Raw genomic sequence first — 19985 nt, forward strand, 5'->3', positions numbered from 1 at the left:
CTACTTGTTCATTGTCATGCTTCATTCCATCTCTCATTCACAACTTGCATCAACTTTGAAGTTTAAAATATTCCCTGTTGTACGGAATATTTATCATTACTGCATGAATTTTTATCATCTAAGTTTCTCTGTCTTGAGTTTGGTTACCAAAAAAAGCATGGTGTATTGTTTTGAATTTGAACAGAAGCTTATTCAATGTGTACTTACATGTATGGGCATGTCAGTAAGATGTTATCATCATTACATGGCAACAAATGCAACAAGGAACTTGAAAAGAGTGATTAGCATTCTTGTATGATTCAACACCTTTCTTTTAACATCTATGGTAGCTGCTGTGTATGTATATTTGACAATCTTTGGGCCTTTGGGTGGTAAGTGCTATGGGAATGTGCATGTGCTGTAAACTGTACGTTTCTGTCCTTCTGCTAGCTGACTCCATGCTTACCAGGATACCAGCTGATATACAAATACACAGTTAGTGCCATGTCTCTACCTGTCTACACATACATGTACACATGTACTGCTGTCTGTGTCATCTGTCTGTTCTAAAAGTCACTCCACTCATACATTTACATGTAGCTCCATCTTATGTGTGTAGAATGTACTTAACTAACATGCTTAGTTGCTGTCACTCTCTTTTCTGGTAGTTTTCTGAGCTTAGCCAAGAAGTCGTATCATACCAAATATATGTTACTGAGAACTGTTGTTATGTTAACTTTTAAGCAGTCTTACTCGATTATAGGATTGTCATTTCTTGCTTACACTGTTTTTTGTTTTGTTTATTTCTTTCATTTAATTTAAATGAAAAGATATTCTGACTGGAAGGAATTTGTCTATGACAGACTCAAATACTTGTCTTACCATTCTGTACAAATACTAACAGATATACATTTAGATCTCCCCCAACCTTGTGTCTCTGTTCTTTGGATGGATAGATTCGGACTACTCACTCCACTGTTCAATATAAGTCTGTGGTCTCTTTTAACCTTCTCCCTGCTGCTTAACCCCATAACCAATGTAGAAAGGTTACTCTAGTAGGGAGAAGGTTAAGCGTTGACATTTACACTACTCTAATGTCCTTCCTCGTGTTTTTCAAACAGACGACGGTGACCACAGCGCCCACTCGTCAGAGCGCTCATTCCGTACCAGCGCCAAGGAGAACCCAGCTCGGATCAGTGGGCGCTGGCTCTCCCCCAACTCCGGTATGAAGGGGGGCAAACCCAACATAGGTAGGAACTGGTCGTGTACATCTGTAAAAGTTACCAAGACTTTTGTCTCTGAGAAAGCTTTGCTCCTTATTCTTGAGTTTTAGAATTATGAATTATGAATGTCAGTGTAGTACATGTGCATGTATTAGTTCCAAATGTTGGTACACTTTTCAATACTGCTTGCTTTTTCAGGTGATGTGTTGAACACCCTGTCATCGGCCATGTCCCTCCTGCGACGTTGCCGAGTTAACGCAGCTCTGACTATCCAGCTCTTCTCACAACTCTTCCACTTCATCAACATGTGGCTCTTCAACAAGGTAAGTACAGTGACTATCATTTGTAAGGTTTTACATCTATGGCGGCCTGCATGCCCCTTTTTTGTGAAGCGTAAGCAAGCTATTTTGATTACCGTTCTTCAATCATAGGGAAAGCCTTTTTTCTCCTTTCGTAGCAAGGGGGCCACATTTTTGATAATTGACTTTCTGAATTCAGCGTACATGTTATTTGTAGCCAGTCCTACTGAATTTAGCATTGAGCATTGTTAGGACCATCTATACAAACCCTTATCTATAGCCACAGTTTCTTTGCTTTAACTGTTCAATGTAACTTTGACGGTATTGTTGAATTTTTGTGTAAATTGCTTGTGCATATACTTTTTTCAAAAGGCAAGAATATGATCCCAAATGTATTGTGCCTCCAACTTTTGAAAATGCTCAGTTTATTGGCCAACTATGGAAGCTACATGACTTTGTACAACTACATGCACTTATTTCAGATTTCATGATTTAAATGTGATGCCCACTGCCCTGTTGTTGTTCAGGTTGTGATGGAACCCCACCTGGGCCTGTGTACCCGGATGTGGGGCCTGCGGCTGAAGAGGCGCCTGGGTCGGGTGGAACTGTGGGCTGAGAAACAGGGTCTGGAGCTGGCCGCAGACTGCCACCTCTGTAGGGTCATCCAGGTAATGTATACTACTGTAGCATCCTTTTCATCCAAAGGTTTCGGGTTCTATTCCCTATGACAGTATACTGTACTCAAACGTTTTGATCAAATGCTAATCAGAGCTGTATTACGATTACTGTATATGCAGTAGAGTTAGGATTATGTTTCTTTTTTATGTCTTAACACAACTCAAACCTTACGAACTAGCTTATTGCTTACTGTAAATTCATACATTTTTGTGGTAGAGGGAGAAAGGAGTCATTCACAGTGTTGTACTTTCATGGTTGAAACTCATATTGGTGGTACTATGATTTCGCAGTAGAGCATTCACTGAGAAAATGCTAAAAAAAAGCCACCAGAAAAATTTCAAGATGTGATTGTGAAAAAAAAAAATTTTCTTAGGGACCACAGCATCTTTTATATTTGCTCCCTCCTTCATTCTTTGACCCCCCAAAAATGGTGTTAAACCAAGATATTAGATCTGTATGTTGATGAAGGTGTGACATCCAGGTAATAAAAGACATGCCAAAAACACAGTTACTCAAGCAACTGGATATGATTTTAGAAACATTTTATGATTCTTTCCAAAATCATATCCAGTTACTTGAGTAACTGTTTTTTTAGCATATATTTATAAAGGCCGGGGGGTTGTGTTTGTTTGGGTTGACAAGGCAACACTTGAACCCCCAAGTGGAAGAGAAGTGTGTTTTCTTCTGGGTACAAGAGGCCTCTCATCTCTAGTGGTCACTACAGAAATCTGAGATGTCAGAGTCCAGTTTATAAGTGACGAACCTATCAGGACCGTTGTGTCCCTCACCTAGTGGGAGGTGGCTTGAAGCCTTAAGCCGACGCTAATCTCGTTAAGATCCTCTCCAAACAAATAGAGCAAACAATAGGAAACATAACACAGCATGTGGGAGGAAACAGAGCATAGAGTCCTGCATTGTCCAAAGTGATAACGACTGTTTTCTTTAAAAGGTGTTTACGTCATTCTCGGGCGGGCAGGAGTGACGGATCACAGGAAACTTTTGACATGTCAAGAATCACATTGCATTGTTCTCCTCAGGTTGCATGGACGTCAATGCAAAAGAGGCCCTCTTGTTATCGTATTTCCTGAAAAAAGTTGTTGTAGCGTACTTCGTGCTGGCCTAGTGAAAGTTTTGCTGGACCATTCCAACAGAAGTACTTTCGTAAACTGCAAAGAAATGAAAGAATGTGAAAGTCACTACATGTCAACTTTGAAAAAAGTTGCTGTAGCGTACTTTGTGCTGTCCTAGTGAAAGTTTTACTGGATCATTCCAACAAAACTAATTTCTTAATCTCAAAATGATAAAGTGTATAAGTCTCTACATCACCTTTGTCAATGTTATCATGTATAGATAGTTATGTGTTAATCGTGAATGTCAAAAAGATACCTGTGGTATTTCTAGCAGGTACTTTTAGTTGTTCTCCCTTTTTATTCAGAAAGTTAAGAGAAGCACAAAATTGCATAAATGGATATTTGTATGAATGACATCATCAACGTGAACTTAATTAATTGAAAGTTAAGTAAATGTTGCATTTAGATCATTGCTCAAGAAATGTCCGTTTCCAAATCAAATGTCCTGAGTTGAAACTACATCTACATGTATGCAGTCTTTGCTCAGAACACTAAATGTATTACACCCACCCCTCTCCAGGCGGCACACCTCCTGCAGGCTCCCAAGCACTCAGCAGAGGACATTGCCTCCATCAGCAGCACCTGCTTCAAGCTCAACTCCATGCAGCTGCGAGCACTGCTGGAACAGTACAGGCCTGACCCCAACGAACCCAGAATACCACAGGTTAGTACAGACAGAAAACTTCATAGTAACGTATCAACACATGATTTGTAAGTTGTAACATTCAGTTAAGTTGTCATAAGGATGGTGGTGTCAGAATCGTGCAGAATCAGCTTAACGGGAAGCTGGTTATACCTGCTATACAGATTTCTCAAATAGGATGGGAAGGGAGGTATTTGCTGTGTTTTAAGTTCATGGTTTATATAGTTTTTGGTACAGGTCCTGGAGTTATACATTGGAAACGTATATTCACGATCTCATGATGTTGTTTGTGGAATGGTCACCACAAAATTAAAACCACAGTGAACGTTCAAAGATTTACAGTATCATAACAAACTGTTACCTCTTGATGTTTTCTGTGTCTCATTGATTTTTAACACGTTACGTTCCCCAGGACCTGATAGAGAGCGTGGTGTCTGTTGCTGAGAACACGGCGGACGAGCTGACGCGGAGCGATGGCGGCGACGTGCGTCTGGAGGAGGACTCTGACCTGCAGCTGCCGTTCCTCCTTCCCGAGGACGGCTACTCCTGCGACATCGTACGCGGCGTGCCCACAGGACTGCAGGAGTTCCTCGACCCTCTGGTTTCAGCCGGTTAGGACTTTGTGGCAGTTATCATTTGAAATTTAAATAATGCTTGCAGGGCTGTCCACAGCATAGAATTTTTTTTCCATCCCATTCATCGTTTAGGAGTCATTCAAAGCTTCAAATACATTTTCATCAATTTCATGTAAGGAAGTTCTCAATTTTTGGGGTGGATGAGGTGAAACTTTTCCCTTGCCAACAAGCAAATTTTCATCTTGGGACGGAGGGACATGTCCAGGAGACAGATCCAAGGTCCTAGAATAGGCTATTAAATGTTATCTCTTTTCCTGTCTTTAATTTCCAGCTACATGCTTGTCGCCTTATGGGAGCCAGTGGAAAAATGCATTGACAAAGTCTGAACGAGAAATTCACAATTATAATGAATAGAAAAAAAAGAAATTCATAAATGAGATTTTTGATGTCTTGTTCTACAGGTCTTCTGCGGATGAACATCCACCCGAACGCTCCCGGGGTGTGGACCATCTACTTCACACCGGAGGCCCAGGAGGCGGCGAGGACCATGGGCTCCCCGGGAGAGCAGATCCCCAAGGAGAAATTACGCAGTGTTTCTCAACAGGTACATCCCGAGGGACACCCTTCTTTTCAAGGCTCGGAACAGGTGCACTTCTCACACATTTTCTGCATGTAGGGCAGAGCTGTCATCATGCACATGTCAATGGTGCCCTCTGTGGGGAGGGGAGAGGGGGATGAGGACATAACTTTTATCACATCTCCAAATTCAGTCAAAAGTATTGGGTACGCTTTTTTTTTTGTGAATGCCTAAGCTTCCCTCTCTTGAGGGAAATGGATGCAACCTCGAAAATGAATGAAGGAAAGTTTTTTAGAAAATGTTCTGCAAATCTGTAAAGTCATTGCAGAACAGATGTTTCTTTCACTCCCCGATCCACTAACCACTGGGGTCTGACATGTGCATTAGTTGTGTTTTTTTGTGACAAGAGAAAGCAAAGAACAAAAACGAAAAAAAATTCCTTATCGTAGCAAACCACTTTGCATCAAGTTTCTTCTTATGTTTTTAAGAGGAAAGAAAAAAATTTCGTAACTTTGGCAATCCCATAATGCAAAGTGGGAATCGATGACAGCTCTGCAGGGGTCACCCGAGGTCAAACAGGTGCGAAAATTTTCCTTTTACTTCCACACAGCAGCCACAAGCTAATCGTAATGCTTTGTGCTGGAGTACATTACTCGGATTAATTTCCATTTTTGCTAGCAGCTCAACTGCAAGATGTAATGTTTTACACTGTTATATAACAAGTTACAGTATTAGGTAGATAGTAAAATATTTGTTTATTTAGCTCTAGGACTTTTGTTTTCCTTTGTTTTTCTTTATTCACAACATCAGCAACACACCAGCCAGGCAGCTTGCTCCGATGCGACACCACACATTCCAAAGTTGCTTAAACCGGCGTCACACTATCAACGATCTTCAGCCAAATTTGTTGATCACCACAAGGTCTCCGAATTGTAAAATCGCTGGATTCTCTTTAAAAAAACTTCTGGCAAACCCAAGGATTTCTAAGTGATTCATAGATTGAACTGTTTGTTTTGTAAATTTGTCTTTTCGTAGTGTTTGACAGAGGGAAAAGGAAGATTTTACATGTGGCAAAAGCAGAGACAAAATTGTGAAATTTTACCTCTCTAAGCCAATAGTAGAGCTTATTTTTGGCCTGAAATCTACTACTAAATTGGACAGTGCTCGCTGACCTGCCAACATTGGCCGATGTCCTAAAAATCACGTAATGATGGAAAGGACACTGGCCGTATCTGGTCAAAATGTCCTCTTGATCTCTCAGACTCATCAAGTGAGCTATTTTCCTGCTGTGTGACACCGGTTTCGCAGTAATACCATTCACTAACTATTGTATCAAGCCCCCTCTTTAGTACTTTTCTCCCTGCCTACTGTCATTTCTCTTGCTGAACTGAGCACACTGCACTTATGATACAAGAAAGATTGCGGCTCAAGCATCTTGCCCTGCATGTTGACTCCTTCTTGCATGATGCATGCTTAACACACATTGTTGCACTGCATCTCATCTCTGCCACACATACATACAGTTGCATGTGCAATATTCGTCTAATTAAAAGATAATTAAAGGTAAAACCCAATTTAGCACTTTTAAAGGCCACACCAAGAACGGCACTTGAATTTAAGTTCTTTCATTGTCTGCCATAACCATATTTTTAATTGTCACTGAAGATTTTGTCTCAAGAGACTTTTTGTCTCGAGAGACTTATTTTATCTTCTTCACACAATTTCTTCACATATTGTGATTCTTTGTGCTTGAAGAAAGTGAAGTGTCTTAAACTTTCCACTTACCGAAAGCAAGGCCGAAAGGGAATATATCATTTAGCCTGAAAAATTACCTCGCTAAAACATATTGCAGAAATTCTTACTTGCGACGTCCTGAAACGTTTGTGGAGAAAATAAGATTCCTTTTTCAGTTACTTAGCTTTTTTAATTTTTTTTCTGATAAAACAATGTTACTAAAGGTTATGACTACTGTTTTGTCTGCTGATTTTTCTTCATTGAGAATAAAACAATTCATTACACTCAGTCAGCCAAGGCAGCTCCGCTGGTAACGGCTGACCCACAAAAATACAAATGAACGTACATGTACAACGTAAGCATGACCTACAACAAATGGAATAAAAATTCATTAGTCAAAAGGTCTGCTGCTGATCTTGAACTGGTGTGGCCTTGGAAGTGTCCTAGCATGGTAAGACCCACCGAGCATGTTTTGTGAGCTTGTTGGGCGTTGACTCCTTTCAGAGTCTGCACACCCCCGAAAGCCGCTACCCTACCACACCCAAGGGTGAGGCCGAGGTCATCGACGTTTCCTTCGGCAAGAACAGCTCCGGGATGGGACTCAGCATTGTCGCAGCAAAGGTGAGGAAGTAGACCACTACTAGTGTCAACATGTATTTAGGGATGTTCCTGTAGCTCAATTGGTAGCAGCTTCACAGTTGAGCTCCTGGCCCCAATCAGTTGGTAACTGGGAAATCCCAGGTATAATCTGGAGAAGGGCATCCTGGTTGGTGCTGCATTTTTCTTTTGGAAGGGACGTAAAATTAGGGGGTCCCGTGATCGAGGAGGTTCCTTGAGCACAGTAAAAGGCACTACATGTACAACAGCCTCATTACTTAGATGGGTACCTACTGGCTGTACGTCAGGTGAACATATGATGTACTTCAGGAACTTATGTTGTCCAATGTTTGTGGTGAGAAACTGTCTACATATCTGGATGCTTTGGTTACTGTTCTGCTTTCACTGGGGTTTTGAGTAAAATACATAATTGTGCAAGATTTTAGTGCACTCAAAGTGGCAAACAAAACTTGCCTGCAGTTCCACAAGAAAGTTGCAAGGGGTCCAAATTTCTATTGCATCCTGAACATTTTCCTCTACCCGGTTGCGTTGTTTACCGTACCATTTTGAAAGATAACTAGAATGAAATGAATATATTGCTCTGTTAGTGACTTTGCTGGTCTAACAGGTGTAGCTTTCGTCCATGTTGTTTACTACAGTTGGGCATAGATATGGAATGTTGTTCAAGGATGGTCAAAATGTGAAGAATTTCTACACTTTTCTGTTTGCATCACAATACATGTATTTTTAACCAAGTTTGCAGTCCAAGCATAGCAACTCACATTGTAATACGGTTGCAGCTATGATAGTTTTGAATGGTTGACATACTTTTGCAAGAAATAACATTTTCAAGTCACTGGTTGTGAATGGATGACACCTGTCAGGCCCTAGTTATTGTCTGTGGAGGGTGCTGCATTCCTTTCTTAAATATTTGACTCTAAAGCATCATCTTTACAAACAATAAATGATTTTGTTTTGTTGCTCCTCAAGCTTTCTGGCTTTGTTCCCATACAATAGCAAGATTGTATCTCATGTTGAAATTTATGGGGTGGGTAATACAATCACACACCTTTGAAAAATTAGATTGATTTTATTTTGTCAGTTGTTGGATTGACTTCAACCTCTGTTTTCAGTCATCATTACTTATTCATCAAGCAATGTTCTTGTATTTATAACCTGGATTTTGGGAAAAGAAGCTCAGTATGTTTTGTTGTGTTCTTCGACAAACTGTTGTATTACTTCCAGTTGTGATTGAGTAATCAACTGTTATTCTAGCAGTGTCACTTTAATCAACATAAATATCTCCCACAAAACAGCTAAATAGAATATATAACTTTATGCATCCAGCACATGGAAAGTAATAACTACGACAATATTGTTGTTGAAGACTGGACCTTTGTTGTCCAATATCCAGAGCATGTAACAAAAGAATAGGCTGCACCTGTTGAAAAAAGGTGGTATAGCTAGTGTGTTAGGTTTGATAAGAATCAAGTAGAATTGCTATAGAATGCACCAAATAGCAGTTACTCTTAGATAGGCAACTGGATATGATTTTGGAAATGGTCAGACGTTTCAAATATAGCATCCACCACGACACTGAGCAAGATTTCAAATAGCAGGTTTCTATAGATAAGAATGGTTGTCTTGCATTAGTTTTCACATTTATGTATTCTTTCAGCATGTTCAATTAACCCTTTGGGTGGTCTGTAGTTTGAAGATAGTCTAAATTGCATGAAGGATATACAATACAAATACAGGTTCTTGGAATGACAAGTATGTATTTTGGAATCTCTGAAGATTGTCGGTTATTTTCTCCAAACATGTGGTGAGACCACAAACAGGAAGTAAGGGGAAGTTGACAACAGGATAAGGGAGAGGAGATACTGGTGATTGACACACAGTGTTAATGTCTGTGTAAATATTGTTGTTTGGGGGTTAACCACTCTCTATTTGATGTGTCAATGATAACATCAAGCACAGCAAATAAGGAAAAGCCTCATTCTGAAGACAGTCATTCTCTTTAAGAACCTTTTGGCAAACCCAATGATTTCTAAGTAACTTATGCTGTATACATGTATAGATGAATTGTTTTGTAAATTTTGAAATTCATTTTTTCATTGTCCAGACAGAATTTTTGACATGGAAAAGAAGATTTTACATGTAACAAAAACTGATACGACATTTTTTGCAATTTTACCTCTCTAAGTCAGTTGTTATGAATTTCAAAATAGTGTCAACTTCTGCCTATCTACTAGCGACCCCTCCCCTTCCTTACACATTCCAGAGTGAAATTTGTCAACCGGCATATACTTCTGTTGTTTCAGCTTCCTCGTTGGCTGTCATTTTAGAACTAGGCTATAGGCTGATCTACCTTTTAAGTCCCCTACCCACTCTTCTCTCCCATGATACCCAATCTAGTTGTTTTTGGATGGAAGAAGAAAAGCCATTGAGGTGGTGGCTACAGTTGTTTCAGTTCAGACAGGTGCCTGTCCACTCCCACTTTAGTCTGTTGAACATCGGCCATTGAGTCGTGACAGAAACCCTTCAGTCAATGATCGTACCAGTCTGTATGTTCAGGACAGAACCGAACAGTGGTCAAAGTTTACAGAGTACCTCCGTGGGAAAAACGCAGCCGTTCTAATCTCCCGTTTGCACAGGGTAACCAGGTAGCTCGTAACAGTGCTATAATAAACTGCCATCATTCACTCGCCAGTATACTGTCAAACACGCTGTTAAGGATGTAACAATACGGCGTAATTTCATTTACAGAGCAAGCTAGCTCAGTTCTGGGCGGCTTCACACGGCTTCTGCCCCTGCCATGTCCGTATTTGGCATGTAAGCCAATACCTGGCCCCGCCATTCTTTGAAGTGTTTTCTGTTGCCCTGGCGACCACAATTAGGCATGAATGGGTGAGCTTACATTTCGTGTGCACAATGTGCTGCCGACATTGAGCCACCTCGTGGAGTGGAGCCTGCCTTGTTTTCCCCTCTCTGCACAAAGCTGTGCATTCCGCGGGTTAGATTTTTGCACGTTTTTCGGCCACTGCTGTTGGTGTTGAGGTGTAACTTGGTGCCACTTCCCCCTCCAGACTGGTCTCACCAGGGACTAGGTAAGGCAGAAATCCTTCTACACTTGTTTGAGGTAACGGTGGGCTTGTCTGTGCAAGTTTTCGAAAGCACAGGTGCGCTTGAAGAGGCTGTAACCTTACCCCTAGCGTTTGGCTGTGGGGCGATGGCGTAGCGTCGGTTGTCCACACACGGCTCCAAATGGTTTTTACCCCGGCTATCTTTCTATCTGTGCATGTGAAGTGGATTGTATTTTATTGCCATTCAGTTGAAAAGGGTAAACTGTCAATCCTCCTTAAGAAAATGTCCTTGTTTCTTTCTTTGATGACAGGAAGATTTCTTTTGATGCCACCCATGATGATTGCCTAATAAGTGTCAACTTCCCATGCAACATTTATGATTGTTGTAGGGTCAGAGGTTATCTTTATACATGGTACATCAAACGTAATTACATTAATGTTTGCAGTTCACTGACCATATATTCAGTTCATCTCTGAGCGACCGACATGTGTTTTGGTTGCAGGCTCGTTCTTGTCGATTGAGACCAGGCTTCCTGCATTCATTCTCAGCCTAATGATCACAAATTAGATTTAAATTCTTCTCTCACAACATTTCCTCACGCTGACTGTGAGAGCTTAGTCTGTAAGGTGTTTGTCTCAGAGGGAAGGAAAAGGGAGCAGATCAAAGACATTTTTCACAGGCAATAGCTTCACTCCCTTCCCTCCATGTTAGTGAAGAACTATTGTCCCTACCTGGGACTAAAGACTGTAGATCACTTCAAAAACTCAAGCTGACCCAGACCAACAAAGACGGCTTTAACAGGGTGAAAAAACGATCGATAAATGCCTGTATTGTCCAGTAGGGTCGGCCTTAGGTCAACCATACCTGATAACCTGTGTTTACATGTACCTAGGAGCAGTGTCAATCGTTTTGTCTTTTATCCCAGGAAACATTTGTAGATTGGAAAGACTTACAGAAATAGGAAAGCCAGGTGCTCAGAAAAGAGCATGCTAACATGGTTTCTTTCTTTTCCTTTGACATGCCCAGTTAGCAGGCTCAAAATACCTCCTTAGCATAGCTAGCAAAGGAGTTATCTAGGCCAGCGTCCGGACTGAAACCAAGTAGTGTTCTCCCTCCTATTCTTGTCGTCACGTTCTGAAATGTAGAATTCTGCGAGATGACAAGTATTCACTTACGGCCCTAGAACCATAACAGCTCAGCAACGCTTGGTAAAAGTATGTGGCCTAATTCTTATACTCCAGTGACAAGACACTACAAGGCATACATCACAAAAGGCATAGATCATAGTTTGCAAAAGACAGGAATCAAGTTTTGCAAGGAAGAATTCAGGCTGAATGACAAGTTATTATTGGTTTGTGATGTGGTATTTTCCTCCAGTAAATGTTTTTGCGATCTATATGCATTTGCAGCCAGGCCTGAAAGTTTGGCTGTGGGAAGTGAACATTCTATTGCCCGCATCATGTTGCTGTCACTATTGTATTGAACTGTTTTATTCAAGATGAAGAATAGTCTATTGACGAGTTCTTTGCCAACCTTTCTGAACTGCCAAATTCAGAAGTACTGGTTATAGTTACTGAATCATGTATGTTTGCATGTACATGTAAACAGGTTACAAACATAGCCACCTCCTACCGGTGTTTTTAGTTCATGTGAGAGTCAGGAACAGAAAAGAGAGCCAGCTGTATGATTCAAGCAATGTTTACCATCCAAACGCTACCGGAAAGACATGTAAAGGAATCCGAATCTAGGTAGGGCTGTGTTGTTCTCTCTTATTCATAACCACTATAATCAGGCAACATATATGTTTGTTTTCGGTTACTCTACCATGTTTTCATTCGGTACTGCGGTTGGTGAAGGTCGGATTAAGGAGAGTTTTATACAGCGTAATGAAGGTCATGTCTGCGCCAAATTGCACAGACTGTTATCATAACTCCATAGCAACTCTTCATACCAGCAGATATTCAATAACAAGCGCATTTCCCATTCTACGCACACAGGCAAAACTAGGTCTCCCGGCTATTGTATGGCCGTACAGGTATGGCATGTTGCTTTTGGCATCGTTGGAATGCAGTGTCAAATTCTACCTCTTTGTTGTCTCCACATACAATATGTTTTGTGTCCGCGTGCGTGTGCTGTATTCACTTTCATCACACAATACGGGCAGGCCACCCCCGGGAGTGAAATAAGCTAGTCCGTCATTGCTCAGACTGTATGTATGGAGAAACTGGTGAATAGCTGACGAACATTTCTTTACTTTCAAAGTTTCATGCAATAAACATGTACTGGACATCTTTATTGACTTTTAAATCTTCTTGTAGGTCAGCTTCTTAAAAGTTTAAGCTGTGAAGGACAATATCAATAATAGCTGTCACAAGTTAATTGACTGTTATTGATTCGATAACATGGAGTAACTTGTGTATTCGCGTGAGTAGCTCTTGAGAGGTGTCTTTAAAAGGCCATAAAACAAATTTCTTGATAGACTTCCGACCCTTCTTTGTGAAAGTTCAGCCGGTGAAGGTGGACATAAAAGAATGACCGACCTTGCCCCTTGGTTAATTAGTTGTAATTAATTGATAACGAGAGGTGATGGCAGGCATACAGAAGACTCTTACACAAGAAGAGGGATTAACATACCCCACCCATTAGCCTCTCCCATACTCCGCGAACCTTCACGCGCGGCTTGTTGTCTCAGGCATTCTTAGGGCTTGTGGCCCAAATTCCTCCCCTGTGTACGTCAGTCCAAGTGTCTATACGGGCAGGCCACCCCCGGGAGTGAAATAAGCTAGTCCGTCATTGCTCAGACTGTATGTATGGAGAAACTGGTGAATAGCTGACGAACATTTCTTTACTTTCAAAGTTTCATGCAATAAACATGTACTGGACATCTTTATTGACTTTTAAATCTTCTTGTAGGTCAGCTTCTTAAAAGTTTAAGCTGTGAAGGACAATATCAATAATAGCTGTCACAAGTTAATTGACTGTTATTGATTCGATAACATGGAGTAACTTGTGTATTCGCGTGAGTAGCTCTTGAGAGGTGTCTTTAAAAGGCCATAAAACAAATTTCTTGATAGACTTCCGACCCTTCTTTGTGAAAGTTCAGCCGGTGAAGGTGGACATAAAAGAATGACCGACCTTGCCCCTTGGTTAATTAGTTGTAATTAATTGATAACGAGAGGTGATGGCAGGCATACAGAAGACTCTTACACAAGAAGAGGGATTAACATACCCCACCCATTAGCCTCTCCCATACTCCGCGAACCTTCACGCGCGGCTTGTTGTCTCAGGCATTCTTAGGGCTTGTGGCCCAAATTCCTCCCCTGTGTACGTCAGTCCAAGTGTCTATAGACCTGACCGTCTGGTCCTAAGTCATCCTGAGATCAGTCCCAAGGAATCTCTGCACCAGGTAATGCTTCAGCTGCAATCTCAGATGTCTATCTAAGAGGCTCAAGACAATAGCAGAGGGTGAGTAAGAGCTATTCTTAGTAGGTCGTCAAGTGTTCTTTAGGTGGAGGCGGTTAATTAGCAAGGGTGAAGAGGTTTATCAAAGAATTATTGGAGGTGTGAATTTGAGCCCCCTTACTGTGCCTTACAAATGGCTGGATTTAGAATGTTACAGTCAGTTTAAGTGAGGAATTAGATATTTGTCTTAGTCTAACTTCAGAATTTGTAGGAATTTCAAAGCAGTCTGGATTCAGAAGTGCTCTCTTGCCAGATTGATATTCAGGGTTGCCCTCATGAAATAAAGTTAGAATCTTGAATATTTGAGTTAAAAAGTGTCCAGACCTTTTGGTATACAATGTACATTGGATAGCGCAGCCTGAGGCTGTGAAAATGAAAGTTGAAACACATACTGTACATGTAGGTATATATATATGTGTCACAAAGTATATACTATAGGTCAGTGCAGAAAGCTACTACACAGGTCATATTTCGTACCTTTGTTATTTCAGTAGGCTGGTAGCTATGTTGATTAGCTTTGGATGTTATTGTGTCAGACATTATGAGATCTGCTGTAATACTTTGTCCGATGTCTCTCTTAAACTAGTTATAGACTCTTGCAATTGATGCTGTTACTTGTCTATATATGGTGTGTTTTGTAGTCTCAAGGAAGTAATGATATATGTGTTGTTGTTTTTCTATCCAATGTCAAATCTTTGTGAATAAGACAGCCTCTGTATTTTGACATGAAAATCTCATAGATTCTCAGTGAGAAACAAAAGTAAAAGGCATGTTTGTCACAAAGATGTTCTCAAAGGCAGTGTGGTATTGGATTATAAACATATCATTGAATCCTCCATCATATGTTACTGACCGAGGGTGATATCAGGTTTTTGTCAACAGTTTGCACAGGTAATCATATCCACAGGACAAGGAAAGACCATTACGGTTTTACCCCATAGCGTCCTACTTTTAGATCAACACATTAGTAGACTTCCAGTGTCTGTGCTTTAGCGCTGTGTTTTTAACTGATTACGGTTCTCTTTGACAGTTTGAGATTCCACATCCGAGATTCAGTTGTCACTGTGAAGCCATCAGTTTTTGTTCTGTAAGCGGATCTCTTTGTATCCCCATGTATCTCTGTTCTGTCTGTTGTTTGGCTGTCTTTTGTGAGAACGGCATCTTGTGTGGTTTTCCCAGTGATTTACCCGATGAGGCGGGTCCCACTCGGGCGGCTATTTGGTCAGTGGCCGCTCAACACGGCCTGAGCAAAGTTTGCCTGTTTGCTCTGCACTCCGCGTGGAAAAACCCTGTCCAAACGCAGTTCTCCTCTCTCTTCAACATACCACAAGTGGGCTCCCTTTGTGGACTTATCCTTAACCTGCTTCGGTGTTTCAGAGAAGAGTTTTATATTTACCTGCTCTACTTTCATTAACTCCATGTAGCTTTGACAACTAGAAGAAAAAAATCTAGGACTGTTTTGTGCCATTTCAAAGAACCTTTTGTTCAAATCTTCTTCTTTGATTTAACTTCCATGCAGCAATGTTTACTGAATGGAGAAGGGTACTGATTTATTGCCATTTCGTTGTCTCTGTTAACATGGAACTGACAGATCCAACCTTTATGCGACAAGTCTAGAAGTCAGCGTTGCCAAGGAAGAAGTCAGTACACAATCATTAGTCAGTCTGCAATAAAGAAATTACTTGTCACAGGTGACCTTAATTCTACCTTGTAGAAGGGAATTGATTTGTGTATGTTATCTTAATTGTTCTTCAATATATTGATCGTTCTAGTTCAATTGATGCTGTAGAGGTGGTTCATATCTAACCTAAGGTAGGATGTGGTGTTTACTTTGTCAAGCCATCATCGCATAAACTTTTTATAGCAAAAGTCCACCCTTGCTTTATTCGTATTTCAGGAAAAGGCCATCAAGATTCATCTGTATTTTGTCCATGTTGTTTGTTGACTGCAAGTTTTTGAGCGTTGATCATTAAAGGCCCTTTATTGCTCGTTAAGTAGCTCCAATTACCGTTGTTGAAGTGATGATGTTGATTAGGTGCTAATTATGTTTGCAGTGCAGTGTCATTGATGAATGGTGCCAGGTTACAAGCTGCAGGTGTGTGTGCAATGTTGGACTGACAACGGTATTGTACTCAGCCCTCATAAATGCCGTGGTCGTCAGGATCCATGGGGCAAATGCTACGCAATCAATACTTGGTAAATGGATTAAAAGTTGGGATGATTTCCTAAAAGTTGCATATAAAACAGAAGGACTTTTCAACTTAACTAAGGTATTTCCAACATAACGACATGACTGTAAGTTGTTTCCTGTGTGATAAAACAACAAATGTCAGTCCTGTCAAATCAGTGACAGGGAAGGATTGAGCTGGAATGTCGACCAAAAGGGAGAAAATAACTGTTTGACACGTCGTGCCCCGCCACTACGTTTTGTACACACAGGTTCAATCACCCACAAATCTCTCCAGTGTAACGGGCCTTCCTGTCCCCCGCGTGTGTCAATAGCAGGCGGAAGTCGGAAAGACGCCGCAGGAATGTGGCATCAAACCATCTCTCCAGCCATCCTGGAAAAACATCAGAAGTCCTTCGACTCGAGTAGCCAGTTTTCTGTTTGCCCAGCGCGTGTCTTCACGTTCTGTGGTGCAGGAGGTATTCATCTCAGCGGGGTTTATGACCAGATTTGGTGTCTTTGTGGCTAGCCTGAAACTGAAGTGGCGTCGGGTCTTCCTCCCACAGCTGGCAGAGGGTCTACAGTTTCAAAAGAAAGTTCAAGTTCAGAGCCAGACTTGAACCCCACCCACTGCTCTACAGTTTCAGAGGAAAGTTCAAGTTCAGAGATAGACTTGATCCCCACTATTAACTACTCTAGTCTTTGGGTCACATAGTTCAGTTCACTTAAGTTCACTAAAGGCTAGCTTCTCCTTTAAGTATTATATTACTGAATCTTTCTGGGAGTGTCTTCTTCCCCCAGCTGGCAGACAAGTGGTCTACAGTTTCAGAAGAAAGCTCAAGTTCCGAGCCAGACTTGAACCCCACCCACTGCTCTACAGTTTCAGAGGAAAGTTCAAGTTCAGAGATAGACTTGATCCCCACTAAATACTGTAGTCTTTGGGTCACATAGTTCAGTTCACTTAAGTTCACTAAAGGCTAGCTTCTCCTTTAAGTATTTTATTACGGAATCTTTCTCGGGGTGTCTTCTTCCCCCAGCTGGTAGACAAGTGCTCTACAGTTTCAGAACAAAGTTCAGAGCTAGCCTTCAACCCCACCAACTACTCTACAGTTTCATAGGAAAGTTCAAGTTCAGAGATAGACTTGATCCCCACTAAATACTCTAGTCTTTGGGTCACATAGTTCAGTTCACTTAAGTTCACTAAAGGCTAGCTTCTAGTGTTAAATCACTTAATCTTTATGACTTTTGTCAGTAACAGATTACAGATTGAAGTAGTTTTCCATGGACAGTAATACCATTTTATAGTCCCCACCTATTGCTAGATTGTCTTTGGTCACCTAGGTTAGTCAGTGTACTTTCAAGGCTAGCTTCTCCCCTATTTGTATTATATTACTTCTTCCTGACTTTTCTCTTCATGCAGCAGTAACTGATTAGAGAAGTAGTTTTCCCAGGGACAGTGATACCATTTTATAATTCAAGATCATCCAGTATCAAAGCCCTGAAGACAATCTTTAATTGCTACCATGTGTGTTTCTTGTTATAAGGTTCTAGTATGGAACAAAGAACCTTTACAATTTTCCAAAAGTCACATTAGACTGTCCCTGCAGGACAGGATGTCCTTAAGTATCTGTCGGGCTAAAGGAATTAAGATGAAGTATAGATATTGAAAATGGATAAAATCATCATATACATGTAGTAACTTATCAAGTGACAATTTATGTTTACAAAGAAAGAGTTTATTTATTTATCTTACAAGGTGTGCTGACAGAACAAGCAAAACCAAACTTGTAAGAACAAAAAAGTATTAAAAAAATCAACTTAAACATGAAACTTAATTTTTTTTTTTTTTCAAACATTCATTTTTTTTTTTACAATACACTATGCTGAAAGTATGCTAATGACTCCACCTGGAGATGATAAAAAAAAAGAGTTGTTGAGTTCTTATCTTAGCTATCAGCAGACAGTGTAGGTTACTGTCTGTTTGCTGAGCCCAGAGATCATCTCTTCCCGTGTCTGTCAACATCCCAGTCACCTCCTCACGCCTCTGCTATGCTGTGATTCGGTCCAATTCCCCGGCTAAAAGGCCCCCAACCACCGGAGCTCTATTCCTGTCCCTCTGAGATCATGTTGTGCTTGACCTGGCTGTAGCGTGCATGTAATGTCCGTCATCGCTTAAGCAGCGTTTCACTTCACCCCAAACATTCCACGCTTCTTACCAAAACACTCTCGTCATCCCAAGAGTCGGATTTAGCGTGCCTTCCTTTCTTTCTGTTTTTCCAAATACTTCTGCAAAGTAGTGGAGAGATATTCCAAAAACGTACATGGTAAGAGTGGGAAAGAATGTAATGTACAACAAAGTACTGTATGGGAAAATCCCCTCCTTGTAAAATTGCTTCATAATGATTTGTCCTGTAATCCCAGAAAATATGTGCAGTACTGAGCCAAGTCCTTACCATAAATGGTCAAGCCAAGTGCCAAGTGTATGATGAAGTGGTTTTCAACAGGCGTCCCTCTCAACATAAGGAATGCTTTGGTCCACCTGCCTGTACAATAGTCCTCTCCACTCACAAATATTCCCAACAAACAAATCAGGCGCTTTGAAACGGTAGGGGTCGAGCCCTTGTCTACAGAGCGTGAAAAAATATGTTCGAAAGATTGGCATGTCAATATTTCCTGATCAAATTTGATTACACTAAGAGATTGAAGTTTTGAGGAATGCAAATGAAAGTTCAACCATTTTGTGCAAAAAAGCTTGACATCTACATTTGTATACTTTAATCGTCCATGTTTTTATTGTATGAATTTTACACATCCCAAAAGTCTAGTGTAACCGTTCTGAAAAACTCTTTATATTATAATCGATAGTAGCAGTAGATTTTTTCGGCCAGTTAAGAAATTGACTGTTGTGTAATTTGATCTCAAACATCAATGTCACACCTGTCACTCAAACATCAAAGGCAGATGTCAAGTCTACAAAAATCAGGAAGACCTGAATAAAATGGCTCAGGAACGCTATCTTTGCTTTTCTAAATTTGCCAACTGATATCCCTGGTGTTTCTTTATACTGTATATCTACCAAATACCAACATGTAAGCTCTGTCAAAGACTGAACCATGGAGACCTTTAGGGTTAATTCTCCCCTGATGACTAGAAGCAGGTAATTAGTGGAGATGAGAACCAGTTTTAGCCTTAGCTTTGTGGCCGGTTCTGGGTGTCAAAAGGTGGAGATTGTCTAGACTTTGCACTGTGTGTCTGTGGGAGTCAAGAAAGGTACATTTCCTTCACAAGTTAAGTGTACATCCTACAAATTTCTTTGTAGTAAGGCTTAAGCTATAATTAGAAATTGAATTTCGGAATAGATGTCAATTTAGACCGAGATCCAATGATTTTAAAGTATTTTCCACTATTAAGATACCTTCTGACATGTTTGCTGCCTTTGAGTTTACACCTTTTGAGTGCTCTCCAGTCTTTAGTTTAAGATCATAAAGCTTCTTTTCAAGCAAGCAAGCTTCCTTGAGATACACACGGATTTGTCTTGTCACTCTTTATCTTTCTTGGAAAAGCGCGAGAAGTGCTGTAGGCCTTAAACTGATCTGACTAGCTTTTGCTCGCCATTATTACGGCTAATACGCCCCAGCCAGAGGCAAGCGTGGCTTTGTCCCGGCCATGGGGACCCAGGTTGAAGGATCCCTTTCAACTTGAAAGCGGCTGAAAGCATTTTGGTTCTGGTCACATGATGTGGAGTGGTCTAGTAATGAGGATCTCTAACCAGTATTTCTGTGTTGTCATGGCCTGGCTTCGTCTGAGAGCAACTCTCACACAGGAGGGAAAACA

The 19985-nt window shown here is 40.9% G+C and overlaps 1 protein-coding gene across 9 annotated transcripts in view; it reads left to right on the forward strand.

The window, feature by feature from the left end:
* Positions 1-19985, forward strand: part of LOC136431041 (afadin-like) — a 75033-nt gene that overhangs the window by 40728 nt on the left and 14320 nt on the right. For 8 of the 9 annotated variants that reach the window (XM_066422236.1, XM_066422257.1, XM_066422250.1 and 5 more), the window contains 7 exons: positions 1101-1229; positions 1401-1525; positions 2029-2169; positions 3830-3973; positions 4365-4563; positions 4989-5173; positions 7343-7459. In XM_066422236.1, the coding sequence (XP_066278333.1) occupies positions 1101-1229; positions 1401-1525; positions 2029-2169; positions 3830-3973; positions 4365-4563; positions 4989-5173; positions 7343-7459 (1040 nt within the window). The remainder of the gene's footprint in view (positions 1-1100; positions 1230-1400; positions 1526-2028; positions 2170-3829; positions 3974-4364; positions 4564-4988; positions 5174-7342; positions 7460-19985) is intronic. The other variant, XM_066422244.1, reaches the window with a different exon arrangement.

This window comes from Branchiostoma lanceolatum, chromosome 1 (genome assembly GCF_035083965.1).
Source record: "Branchiostoma lanceolatum isolate klBraLanc5 chromosome 1, klBraLanc5.hap2, whole genome shotgun sequence".
In the NCBI taxonomy this organism is placed as follows: domain Eukaryota; kingdom Metazoa; phylum Chordata; class Leptocardii; order Amphioxiformes; family Branchiostomatidae; genus Branchiostoma; species Branchiostoma lanceolatum.